The sequence below is a fragment of the Mesoplodon mirus genome (genome assembly GCF_964341445.2).
Source record: "Mesoplodon mirus genome assembly, chromosome: 18".
Classification (NCBI taxonomy): domain Eukaryota; kingdom Metazoa; phylum Chordata; class Mammalia; order Artiodactyla; family Ziphiidae; genus Mesoplodon; species Mesoplodon mirus.
The window spans coordinates 11,103,953-11,117,634 of record NC_138994.1 but is presented as its reverse complement, the minus strand read 5'-3'; the positions used below and the strand labels follow the sequence as shown (position 1 = coordinate 11,117,634).

Sequence of the window (13,682 nt, the reverse complement as noted above, 5' to 3'; positions counted from 1 at the left end):
AGGAGAACATTAAATTATGATCAAGGGATCAATCCAAGAAGAAGACTTAACAACTGTAAATATATATGCACCCAATATACAAGCACCTCAATACATAAAGCAAACATTAACAGACATAAAGGAAGAAACTGACAGTAACACAGTAATAATACGGGACTTTAACACCCCACTTACATCAATGGGCAGATCATCCAGACAGAAAATCAACAGGGAAACACTAGCCTTAAATGACAAATTAGACCAGATGGGCTTAATAGATATACAGAACATTTGATCCAAAGGAAGCAGCATGCACATTCAAGTGCACATGGAACATTCTCCAGGATAGATCATACGCTAGGCCACAAAACAAACCTCAGTAAATTTAAGAAAACTGAAATCACATCAAGCATCTTTTCTGACCACAACACTAGGAGGCTAGAAATCAACTACAAGAAAAAGAGCAAAAAACACAAACACAGAGGTTAAGCAATATGCTGCTAAACAATCAATAGATCACTGAAGAAATCAAAGAGGAATTAAAAAAATACCTGGAGACAAATGAAAACAAAAACATAATAATCCAAAATCTATGGGATGCAGCAAATGCAGTTCTAAGAGGGAAGTTAGTGATACAAGCTTACCTCAGGAAACAAAAAAACCTCAAATAAACAACCTAACCGTATACCTAAAAGGACTAAAAAAAGCACAAACAAAACCCAAAGTTAGTAGAAGGAAAGAAAGGTCAAAGCAGAAACAGATAAAATAGAGACTAAAAAAACAGTAGAAAAGATCAATGAAACTAAGAATTGGTTCTTTGAAAAAACAAACAAAATTGATAAACCTTCAGCCAGACTCATCAAGAAAAAAAGAGAGAAGGTCCAAATCAATAAAATCAGAAAGGAAAAAAGAGAAGTTACAACCAGCACCAAAGAAATACAAGAGATCATAAGAGACTACTACAAACAACTAGTTGCCAATAAAATGGACAACCTAGAAGAAAAGGACAAATTCTTAGAAATGTATAATCTCCCAAGACTGAACCAGGAAGAAATAGAAAATACAAACAGACCAATTACCAGTAATGAAACTGAATCACTAATTTAAAAACTCTCAACAAACAAAAGTCCAGGACCAGATGGCTTCACAGCTGAATTCTACCAAACATGTAGAGAAGAGTTAACACCTAATCTTCTCAAACTACTCCAAAAAATTGCAGAGGATGGAACACTTCCGAACTCACTCAATGAGGCCAGCATCACTCTGATACCAAAACCAGACAAAGATATCACAAAAAAAGAAAATTACAGGCCCAAATCACTGGTGAACACAGATGCAAAAATTCTCAATGAAATATTAGCAAACCGAATCCAACAATGCATTAAAAGGATCCTACACCATGATCAAGTGGAATTTATCCCAGGGATGCAAAGATTTTCAGAATCTGCAAATTTGTTAATGTGATACACCACATTAACAAACTGAAAGAATAAAAATCAAAGGATCATCTTAATAGATGCAGAAAAAGCTTTTGACAAAATTCAACACCCATTTATGATAAAAACTCTCCAGAAAGTGGGCATAAAGGGAACATATCTCAACATAATAAAGGCCATATGTGAGAAACCCACAGTTAACATCATACTCAATGGTGAAAAGCCAAAAGCATTTTCACTAAGATCAGGAACAAGACAAGGATGCCCTCTCTCGCCACGTTTATGCAACACAGAATTGAAAGTCCTAGCCACAGCAATCAGACAAGAAAAAAAAATAAAAGGAATCTAAATTGGAAGGAAGTAAAACTGTCACTGTTTGCAGATGACATGATACTACATATAGAAAATCCTCAAGAAGCCACCAGAAAACTACCAGAGCTCACCAGTGAATTCAGTAAAATTGCAGGATACAAAATTAATATGAAGATACACCAGAAATACAGCTACACATGGAACAACTCCTACAGAACACCTACTGAACACTGGCAGAAGACCTCAGACCCCCAAAAGGCAAGAAACTCCCCACGTACCTAGGTAGGGCAAAAGAAAAAAGAATAAACAGAGACAAAAGGATAGGGATGGCACCTGCACCAGTGGGAGGGAGCCGTGAAGGAGGAAAGGTTTCCACACACTAGGAAGCCCCTTCGCGGGTGGAGACTGCGGGTGGCGGAGGGGGAAGCTTCCGAGTCGCGGAGGAGAGCACAGCAACAGGGGTGTGGAGGGCAAAGTGGAGAGATTTCCGCACAGAGGATCGGTGCCGACCAGCACTCATCAGCCCGAGAGGCTTGTCTGCTCACCCGCCGGGGTGGGTGGGGCTGGAAGCTGAGGCTCGGGCTTCGGTCAGAGCGCAGGGAGAAGACTGGGGCCGGCGGCGTGAACACAGCCTGAAGGGGCTAATGCGCCACAGCTAGCTGGGAGGGAGTCCAGGAAAAAGTCTGGACCTGCTGAAGAGGCAAGAGACCTTGTCTTCCCTCTTTGTTTCCTGGTGCACGAGGAGAGGGGATTAAGAGTGCAGCTTAAAGGAGCTCCAGAGACGGGTGCGAGCTGCGGCTGAAAGCGTGGACACCAGAGACGGGTGTGGGACGCTGGGGCTGCTGCTGCCGCTGCTAAGAGGCCTGTGTACAAGCGCAGGTCACTGTCCACGCCCACCTTCCGGGGAGCCTGTGCAGCCCGTCACTGCCGGGGTCCCGGGATCCAGGGACGGCTTCCCCAGGAGAGAGCACGGCGCACCTCGGGCTGGTGCAATGTCACGCCGGACTCTGCCGCCGCAGGCTCGCCCTGCACTCCGTGCCCCTCCCTCCCCCGTGGCCTGAGTGAGCCAGAGTCCCCGAAGCGGCTGCTCCTTTAACCCTGTCCTGTCTGAGCGAAGAACAGATGCCTTCGGGCAACCTACACATACAGGTGGGGCCAAATCCAAAGCTGAGACCCGGGAAATGTGAGAATAAAGAAGAGAATGGGAAATCTCTCCCAGCAGCCTCAGAAGCAGCGGATTAAAGCTCCACAATCAACTTGATGTACCCTGCAACTGTGGAATACATGAATAGACAAACGAATCATCCCAAATTGAGGAGCCATGTGGATGAAAGGCTCTTGGTGCTGCAGCCAGGAGTCAGTGCTGTGCCTCTGAGGTGGGAGAGCCAACTTCAGGACACTGGTCCACAAGAGACCTCCCAGCTCCACATAATATCAAACAGCGAAAATCTTCCAGAGATCTCCATCTCAACACCAGCACCCAGCTTCACTCAACGACCAGCGAGCTACAGTGCTGGTCACCCTATGCCAAGCAACTAGCAAGACAGGAACACAACCCCACCCATTAGCAGAGAGGCTGCCTAAAATCATAAAAAGTCCACAGACATCCCAAAACACACCACCAGACGTGGACCTGCCCACCAGAAAGACAAGATCCAGCCTCATCCACCAGAACACAGGCACTAGTCCCCTCCACCAGGAAGCCTACACAACCCACTGAAACAACCTTAGCCACTGGGGACAGACACCAAAAACAACGGGAACTACGAACCTGCAGCCTGCAAAAAGGAGACCCCAAACACAGTAAGATAAGCAAAATGAGAAGACAGAAAAACACACAGCAGGAGAAGGAGCAAGATAAAAACCCACCAGACCTAACAAATGAAGAGGAAATAGGCAGTCTACCTGAAAAAGAATTCAGAATAATGATAGTAAAGATGATCCAAAATCTTGGAAATAGAATAGACAAAATGCAAGAAACAGTTAACAAGGATCTAGAAGAACTAAAGATGAATCAAGCATCAATTAAAAACACAATAAATGAAATGAAAAATACTCTAGATGGGATCAATAGCAGAATAACTGAGGCAGAAGGACGGATAAGTGACGTGGAAGATAAAATAGTGGAAATAACTACTGCAGAGCAAAATAAAGAAAAAAGAATGAAAAGAACAGAGGACAGTCTCAGAGACCTCTCGGACAACATTAAATGCACCAACATTCGAATTATAGGGGTTCCAGAAGAAGAAGAGAAAAAGAAGGGACTGTGAAAATATTCAAAGAGATTATAGTTGAAAACTTCCCTAATATGGGAAAGGAAATAGTTAACCAAGTCCAGGAGGCACAGAGAGTCCCATACAGGATAAATCCAAAGAGAAATACGCCAAGACACATATTAATCAAACTGTCAAAAATTAAATACAAAGAAAACATATTAAAAGCAGCAAGGGAAAAACAACAAGTAACACACAAGGGAATCCCCATAAGGTTAACAGCTGATCTCTCAGCAGAAACTCTGCAAGCCAGAAGGGACTGGCAGGACATATTTAAAGTGATGAAGGAGAAAAACCTGCAACCAAGATTACTCTACCCAGCAAGGATCTCATTCAGATTTGATGGAGAAATTAAAATGTTTACAGACAAGCAAAAGCTGAGAGAGTTCAGCACCACCAAACCAGCTTTACAACAAATGCTAAAGGAACTTCTCTAGGCAAGAAACACAACAGAAGGAAAAGACCTACAATAACGAACCCAAAACAATTAAGGAAATGGGAATAGGAACATACATATCAATAATTACCTTAAATGTAAATGGACTAAATGCTCCCACCAAAAGACACAGATTGGCTGAATGGACACAAAAACAAGACCATATATATGCTGTCTACAAGAGACCCACTTCAGACCTAGAGACACATACAGACTGAAAGTAAGGGGATGGAAAAAGATATTCTATGCAAAGGGAAACCAAAAGAAAGCTAGAGTAGCAATTCTCATATCAGACAAAATAAACTTTAAAATAAAGACTATTAGAAGAGACAAAGAAGGACACTACATAATGATCAAGGGATCGATCCAAGAAGAAGATATAACAATTGTAAATATTTATGCACCCAACATAGGAGCACCTCAATACATAAGGCAAATACTAACAGCCATAAAAGGGGAAACTGACAGTAACACATTCATAGTAGGGGACTTTAACACCCCACTTTCACCAATGGACAGATCATCCAAACTGAAAATAAATAAGGAAACACAAGCTTTAAATGATACATTAAACAAGATGGACTTAATTGATATTTATAGGACGTTCCATCCAAAAACAACAGAATACACATTTTTTTCTCAAGCGCTCATGGAACATTCTCCAGGATAGATCATATCTTGGGTCACAAATCAAGCCTTGGTAAATTTAAGAAAATTGAAATTGTACCAAGTATGTTTTCTGACCACAACGCTATGAGACTAGATATCAATTACAGGAAAAGATCTGTAAAAAATACACACACATGGAGGCTAAACAATACACTACTTAATAACGAAGTGATCACTGAAGAAATCAAAGAGGAAATCAAAAAATACCTAGAAACAAATGACAATGGAGACACGACGACCCAAAACCTATGGGATGCAGCAAAAGCAGTTCTAAGAGGGAAGTTTATAGCAATACAGTCCCACCTTAAGAAACAGGAAACATCTCGAGAAAACAACCTAACCTTGCACCTAAAGCAATTAGAGAAAGAAGACCAAAAACACCCCAAAGTTAGCAGAAGAAAAGAAATCATAAAAATCAGATCAGAAATAAATGAAAAAGAAATGAAGGAAACGATAGCAAAGATCAATAAAACTAAAAGCTGGTTCTTTGAGAAGATAAACAAAATTGACAAACCATTAGCCAGACTCATCAAGAAAAAAAGGGAGAAGACTCAAATCAATAGAATTAGAAATGAAAAAGGAGAAGTAACAACTGACACTGCAGAAATACAAAAGATCATGAGAGATTACTACAAGAAACTCTATGCCAATAAAATGGACAACCTGGAAGAAATGGACAAATTCTTAGAAATGCACAACCTGCCAAGACTGACTCAGGAAGAAATAGAAAATATGAACAGACCAATCACAAGCACTGAAATTGAAACTGTGATAAAAAATCTTCCAACAAACAAAAGCCCAGGACCAGATGGCTTCACAGATGAATTCTATCAAACATTTAGAGAAGAGCTAACACCCATACTTCTCAAACTCTTCCAAAGTATAGCAGAGGGAGGAGCACTCCCAAACTCATTCTACGAGGCCACCATCACCTTGATACCAAAACCAGACAAGGATGTCACAAAGAAAGAAAACTACAGGCCAATATCACTGATGAACATAGATGCAAAAATCCTCAACAAAATACTAGCAAACAGAATCCAACAGCACATTAAAAGGATCATACACCATGATCAAGTGGGGTTTATTCCAGGAATGCAAGGATTCTTCAATATACGCAAATCAATCAGTGTGATACACCAAATTAACAAATTGAAGGAGAAAAACCATATGATCATCTCAATAGATGCAGAGAAAGCTTTCAACAAAATTCAACACCCATTTATGATAAAAACCCTGCAGAAAGTAGGCGTAGAGGGACCTTTCCTCACCATAATAAAGGCCATATATGACAAACTCACAGCCAACATTGTCCTCAATGGTGAAAAACTGAAACCATTTCCACTAAGATCAGGAACGAGACAAGGCTGCCGGCTCTCACCACTCTTTTTTTTTTTTTTCTTTTTGCGGTATGCGGGCCTCTCACTGTTGTGGCCTCTCCCGTTGCGGAGCACAGGCTCCGGATGCGCAGGCCCAGCGGCCATGGCTCACGGGCCCAGCCGCTCCGCGGCATATGGGATCCTCCCAGACCGGGGCACGAACCCGTATCCCCTGCATCGGCAGGCGGACTCTCAACCACTGCGCCACCAGGGAGGCCCCTCTCACCACTCTTATTCAACTTAGTTTTGGAAGTTTTAGCCACAGCAATCAGAGAAGAAAAGGAAATAAAAGGAATCCAAATTGGAAAAGAAGAAGTAAAGCTGTCACTGTTTGCAGATGACATGATACTATACATAGAGAATCCTAAAGGTGCTACCAGAAAACTACTAGAGCTGATCAATGAATTTGGTAAAGTAGCAGGATACAAAATTAATGCACAGAAATCTCTGGCATTCCTATATACTAATGATGAAAAATCTGAAAGTGAAATCAAGAAAACACTCCCATTTACCATTGCAACAAAAAGAATAAAATATCTAGGAATAAACCTACCTAAGGAGACAAAAGACCTGTATGCAGAAAATTATAAGACTCTGATGAAAGAAATTAAAGATGATACAAATAGATGGAGAGATATACCATGTTCTTGGATTGGAAGAATCAACATTGTGAAAATGACTCTACTACCCAAAGCAATCTACAGGTTCAATGCAATCCCTATCAAACTACCACTGGCATTTTTCACAGAACTAGAACAAAAAATTTCACAATTTGCATGGAAACACAAAAGACCCTGAATAGCCAAAGCAATCTTGAGAACGAAAAATGGAGCTAGAGGAGTCAGGCTCCCTGACTTCAGACTATACTACAAAGCTACAGTAATCAAGACAGTATGGTACTGGCACAAAAACAGAAATATAGATCAATGGAACAGGATAGAAAGCCCAGAGATAAACCCACGCACATAAGGTCAACTTATCTTTGATAAAGGAGGCAGGAATGTACAGTGGAGAAAGGACAGCCTCTTCAATAAGTGGTGCTGGGAAAACTGGACAGGGACATGTAAAAGTATGAGATTAGATCATTCCCTAACACCATACACAAAAATAAGCTCAAAATGGATTAAAGACCTAAATGTAAGGCCAGACACTATCAAACTCTTAGAGGAAAACATAGGCAGAACACTCTATGACATAAATCACAGCAAGATCCTTTTGGACCCACCTCCTAGAGAAATGGAAATAAAGACAAAAATAAACACATGGGACCTAATGAAACTTAAAAGCTTTTGCACAGAAAAGGAAACCATAAACAAGACCAAAAGACAACCCTCAGAATGGGAGAAAATATTTGCAAATGAAGCAACTGACAAAGGATTAATCTCCAAAATTTATAAGCAGCTCATGCAGCTCAATAACAAAAAAACAAACAACCCAATCCAAAAATGGGCAAAAGACCCAAATAGACATTTCTCCACAGAAGATATACACACTGCCAACAAACACATGAAAGAATGCTCAACATCATTAATCATTAGAGAAATGCAAATCAAAACTACAATGAGGGGCTTCCCTGGTGGCGCAGTGGTTGAGAGTCCGCCTGCCAATGCAGGGGACACGGGTTCGTGCCCCGGTCCGGGAAGATCCCACATGCCGCAGAGCGGCTGGGCCCGTGAGCCATGGCCGCTGAGCCTGCGTGTCCGGAGCCTGTGCTCCGCAACGGGAGAAGCCACAACAGTGAGAGGCCCGCGTACCGCAAAAAAAAAAAAAAAAAAAAAACCCAATTAAAAAATGGGCAGAAGACCTGAATAGACATTTTTCCAAAAAAGACATACAGATGGCTAACAGGCACATGAAGAGATGCTCAATATCACTAATCATCAGAGAAATGCAAATTAAAACCACAATGAGATATCACCTCACACTTGTCAGAATGTCTATCATCAAAAAGACTACAGATATCAGAGAAAACCATAATTCAAAAAGATAGATGCACTCCAATGTTCAGTGCAGCACTATTTACAATAGCCAGGACATGGAAGCAACCTAAATGTCTATCAAGAGAGGGATGGATAAAGAAGATGTAGTACATATATACTATGCAGTACGACTCAGCCATAAAAAAAAAGAATGAAATAATGCCATTTGCAGAGATGTGGATAGACCTAGAGAGTGTCATAAAGAGTGAAGTCAGAAAGAGAAAAGTATTGTATAATATCAGTTACATGTGGAATCTAGAAAAATTGTACAGATGAACTTATTTGCAAAGCAAAAATGGAGACACAGATATAGAGAACAAACTTATGGATACCAAGGGGGGAAGGGGGCGGGTGGGATGAACTGGGAGATTAGGATTGACATATAAACACTACTATGTATAAAACAGATAACTAATGAGAACGTACTGTATAGCGCAGGGAACTCTACTCAATGCTCTGTGGTGACCTAAATGGGAAGGCAATCTAAAAAAAAGAGGGAATATATGTATACATATAACTGATTCACTTTGCTGTACAGCAGAAATCAACACAGCATTGTAAAGCAACTATACTCCAATAAAAATTAATTAAAAAAATACATTAAAAAAAAGTGTATGTTGACACCTCCCCCCCAAAAAAAGACCACAGATAACAAATGCTGTTGAGTATGTGGAGAAAAGGGAACCCTTGTACACTACAGGTGGGAATGCAAATTGGTGCTGTGGAGAACAGTGTAACAGTTTTTCAAAAAGCTAAAAACAGAACTACCGTATGACCCAGCAACTCCACTTCTGGCTATATATCCAAAATAAATGGGAACACTAATTTGAAAAGATACATGCACCCCCAACATTCATAGCAGCATTATTTATAATTGCCAAGATATGGAAGCAACCTGTGTCCATCAACGAATGGATAGAGAAAATGTGGTGTATATATATACACAATGGAATACTACTCACCCATAAAAATGGAATGAAAATTTTGCCATTTGCAACAACATGGATGGACTTGGAGGGTATTATGCTAAGTGATATAAGTCAGACAGAAAAAGAAATACTATATGATATCACTTATATGTGGAATCTAAAAAATAAAACAAACTAGTGAATATAACAAAAAGGAAACAAACTCACAGATACAGAGAACAAACAAGTGCTTACCAGTGGGGAGGGGGCAAGACAGGGAAGGGGTTAAGAGGTACAAACTATTATGTATCAAATAAGATACAACGATATATTGTACAACACAGGGAATATAGCCAATACTTTATAATAACTATAAATGGAACATAAAAATTTAAAAATTGTGAATCACTATGTTGTACACCTGTAACATATAATATTGTACATCAGCTATATCTCAATTTTAAAAAAGGTTTAAGAAGAAAATACTGTGTTGTATATTTGAAAGTTGTTAATAGAGTAGATCTTAAAAGTTCTCATCACAAGAAAAAAGTTGGTAATTTTTTGGTAACGAATGTTAACTAGACATACTGTGGTAATCATTTTGCAATGTATACTACTGAAGAATCAGATTGTACATCTGTATAAGTAATATAATGTTATATGTCAATTATATTGAAAGATTTATAGTCCTGGAATTAAAGCCTAAATTAGATGTCTAAGAATGTGTATGATGACATTTATCTGATGAATTAAATCCAAATATAAAAGGAAGCTACCATATGACATGAAACCCAAACACCTTAGCCTGGCTTTTCTCTCAACCATTTCTCGTTTGTTTTTTTGCAGTACGCGGGCCTCTCACTGCTGTGGCCTCTCCCGTTGCGGAGCACAGGCTCCGGACGCGCAGGCTCAGCGGCCATGGCTCATGGGCCCAGCCGCTCTGTGGCATGTAGGATCTTCCCAGACCGGGGCACGAACCCGTGTCCCCTGCATCGGCACGTGGACTCTCAATCACTGCGCCACCAGGGAAGCCCTCTCAACTATTTCTTTTTTTTCTTTTATTTATTTATTTTATTTATTTTTTATTTTTTTGCGGTATGCGGGCCTCTCACTGTTGTGGCCTCTCCCGTTGCGGAGCACAGGCTCCGGACGCGCAGGCTCAGCGGCCATGGCTCACGGGCCCAGCCTCTCCGCGGCATGTGGGATCTTCCCGGACCGGGGCACGAACCTGTGTCCCCTGCATCGGCAGGCGGACTCTCAACTACTGTGCCACCAGGGAAGCCCTCTTTTTTTTCTTTTAATTGCCTTATAATCTGAATAGTTAAAATCTGAAAAAAAATAATAATTCACTTTTTATAGATCTAACCTTTCTACATGGCATTTGCTATCACAGAACACCGTTTCTAAAATCACCATCCCTTTCATCTGACTCTCTACCTTGAAGAAACATTCTTGCATTACCTACACTTGACTCTGGTCATTCTGCTACTTTACCCATCCCAGTGGCAAGTACATGTCTTTGGCTTACTGTCTGACCTCTCAGACATAGGTTCTTTGAACACAATTCCTTGGAATGGAGTGTCTATTCCTTGGAATTAGAGTATTAATGCTGAAAGGGATTTCAAAGATGGTTTAGTTTAATTCTCTAATTTCACACTTGAAGAAACAGAGGCTCAGAAAAGATAAGGGGCTTGTCCAAAGTCACACAGCCAGTAGCAGAGTCTGGAAGAGAATGCAGGCCACTTGATTCCCATAATTTAATGTACTTAATTCTACTCTAGCATTCCTGTTCTTCCATTAAAAAAAATACTTATTGTGGGCCTAATGTTTTGCTAACTTTTGGAATACTAAGATGAATATGAATAATTTTATTAGACATTTCACTTATTTGTCTTATTTATTGACTGCCTCCACAAGTAGAATATATGTTCTATAAGGGAAGGGATTTGTGTCTGTGTCTATTCTGTTTACTACTGTATCACCACTGCCTGGCAAAGGGATGGCATTAAATAAATATTTGCTGAATGAATATGAGGTCGCTACTGTCCCTGGAACTCACAGTTTACATAATAGTCAAGGTGAGAAGACCACAATGTAGGAATACAGAGCCTCAGAGGCTGGGCTTTGTATAGAGTGAGTCTGCCAGAAACAGAAAGGAAGAGCATTCCAACAGAAGAAACTATATGATGTTGGAAGTTCCCTGGTAGCCTAGTGGTTAGGATTCTGGGCTTTCACTGCCATGGCCCAGGTTCAATCCCTGGTCGGGAAACTGAGATCCCGCAAGCTGCGTGGCACAGCCAAAAAAAAAAGAAAAAAAGAAAAGGAAAAAAGAAACTATATGATGCCAAGAGAAAAGTAAGACAACCAAGATGGGCAGAACAGGAAGTGGGATGGTTGGAGGAGGGCAAGGTGAGAGTCTCAAAATAGGCCTGAGAGATATTCAGGTTTACTGTGTATAAGCAGGAGACTGTTGGAAATATGGCCTGAAGCCTGGGAGAAGAACTGCCACTGGATGTACACACTTGGTTGAAACCATGAAAAAAGTGAGCCACCCAGCTCAGGAAACTACACTTAAGGGGTATTCTGAGTGTGACCAGACTGTTAAGCTGCATCCAGAATTTTCTTCCTAGGGTATCAAGTCCCGCATATTACATGACAAACTTGCATCCACCTATTTGCCCATGTGCCTAGGACTCCCACTTGACTCATTCTGGACAACTGTTCATGTACAGTGGGTAACAGCAGTATTCTGGAATTTCAATTTTGATGTCCAGTTAGGGCTCTCTCTATTCTTCTCAACTTTTAAACACTTCTAAGTATAACTATTTACATTTTCACAGTTTTATGTTGAATAACAATAACTGATATTTGAAGTTTAACTACTCACCATTACTTCTTAGAGAAAAGGTGTGTGCTGTGTCTCCAAGTCTAATTATTTCTCCAGTGGATTCTGCTTCATCTCCACCCCAAGAGGGGCCCAATGCCTCAGATGACGAGGAGCACCTGAAAGAGTTTCCTCACTTACTGATGGCCTGGCCTGACCACAAAGGGCCCTTTCTATGAGGACCCCGAGAGCTGCTTCAAGCAGCCAGCCTATGGATGTTCAGATTCGTCACTGTTATGTGCAGAAAACAGGAGACTTTTCCTTCTGCTGCTTAACTGTTTTAATTGATACATGTATGGCGGGAAAAGCTGTGTATAAAGTGTCAAGGATTAAATGTATAGGCGAATATACACAGAGAACAATAAATACTGGTTACTTTAGAGGTGTGGAAGTGAAGGGAATCTAGGTAGGATATTAATTTTGTATTAAACATCCTTTTATTGTTTCACTTTTGCACTTTTGTTATTTTTTTAATCTAATAATGAAAAATAAAGTCAAAAAATTTATTTCCTGATGGTCTCCTTTAAGACACATTTTCTACAACATACTATATTTAAACAAGAAAGCTTTGCCTGTGCTTTTCAAACCATGACAAACTCCATAAAAAAAACTGATAATTGGATACTTAAAAGAAAATCATTGCAGCATATTCAACCTCTACTTAGCAGAAGTACAATCAAACCTGCAACAACATTACATTTTGCCTATGAAAACAGCACAAATTTTAAAACTCTGGTATTGGTCGATGATACTGGTTGATGAGGGTGCAGTAACCCAGTACTTTTATACTGCTGGTGGGTATTTAAATAGTCACAGCCTTTTGGGAAAGTAATTTGGCAACTTTTAATAGCCTTCTATCATTCATAGTCTTCCACTCTGAACGCAGCTTAAATATATGAGTGGAAGGAGGGTAGAGAAAGAATAAACAGAAGTATGTATTGCATTAAAAAATAATAATATGAAAAACAAAGGAACAACTACCTCTACTTCAGAGGCGTGGTTTAGTAAATTATGATGCACCCATATGCATGATATGTTATACAGTGATTAAAAATGATTATAAAGAGTTTAACAAATTAGGAAAAGACTTGATGTGTTAAACTTTAAAATGCAGGAAACAAAATTATACAGACAATATGACTAAATCCCCAAAAGAAAAAACAGTGAAAAAAAAAAAAGGCTAAATTACAACAAAATGTTAACAAGCAGTTACTTAGTTCTGAATGATACAGTTCATCTTTTTTCCTTTTTTGCTTCTTTTTTATTCCTCTGTACTTTCCAAGTTTTCAGCAAGGAACATAAACGACTTTGATGATTAAGGGAAATGTTTTAAATTAAGTAGGTGGCTAACGCTGAGAATTAAGCATTATATATAGCTCGAGGTTCTTAAAACTCCCTCAGAGAGGTTTAAAACATAAGAAGTTAGT

At 40.0% G+C, this 13,682-nt stretch overlaps 1 protein-coding gene across 7 annotated transcripts in view; it reads right to left on the bottom strand.

Moving 5' to 3' along the window:
- Window positions 1-13,682, bottom strand: part of CEP95 (centrosomal protein 95) — a 64,320-nt gene that overhangs the window by 40,848 nt on the left and 9,790 nt on the right. For 5 of the 7 annotated variants that reach the window (XM_082604293.1, XM_082604294.1, XM_082604295.1 and 2 more), the window contains one exon: window positions 12,259-12,374. The exons of the other annotated variants lie outside the window; for them this stretch is intronic. In XM_082604293.1, coding sequence (XP_082460419.1) covers window positions 12,259-12,374 — 116 coding nt within the window. The remainder of the gene's footprint in view (window positions 1-12,258; window positions 12,375-13,682) is intronic. 7 annotated transcript variants of the gene reach the window in all.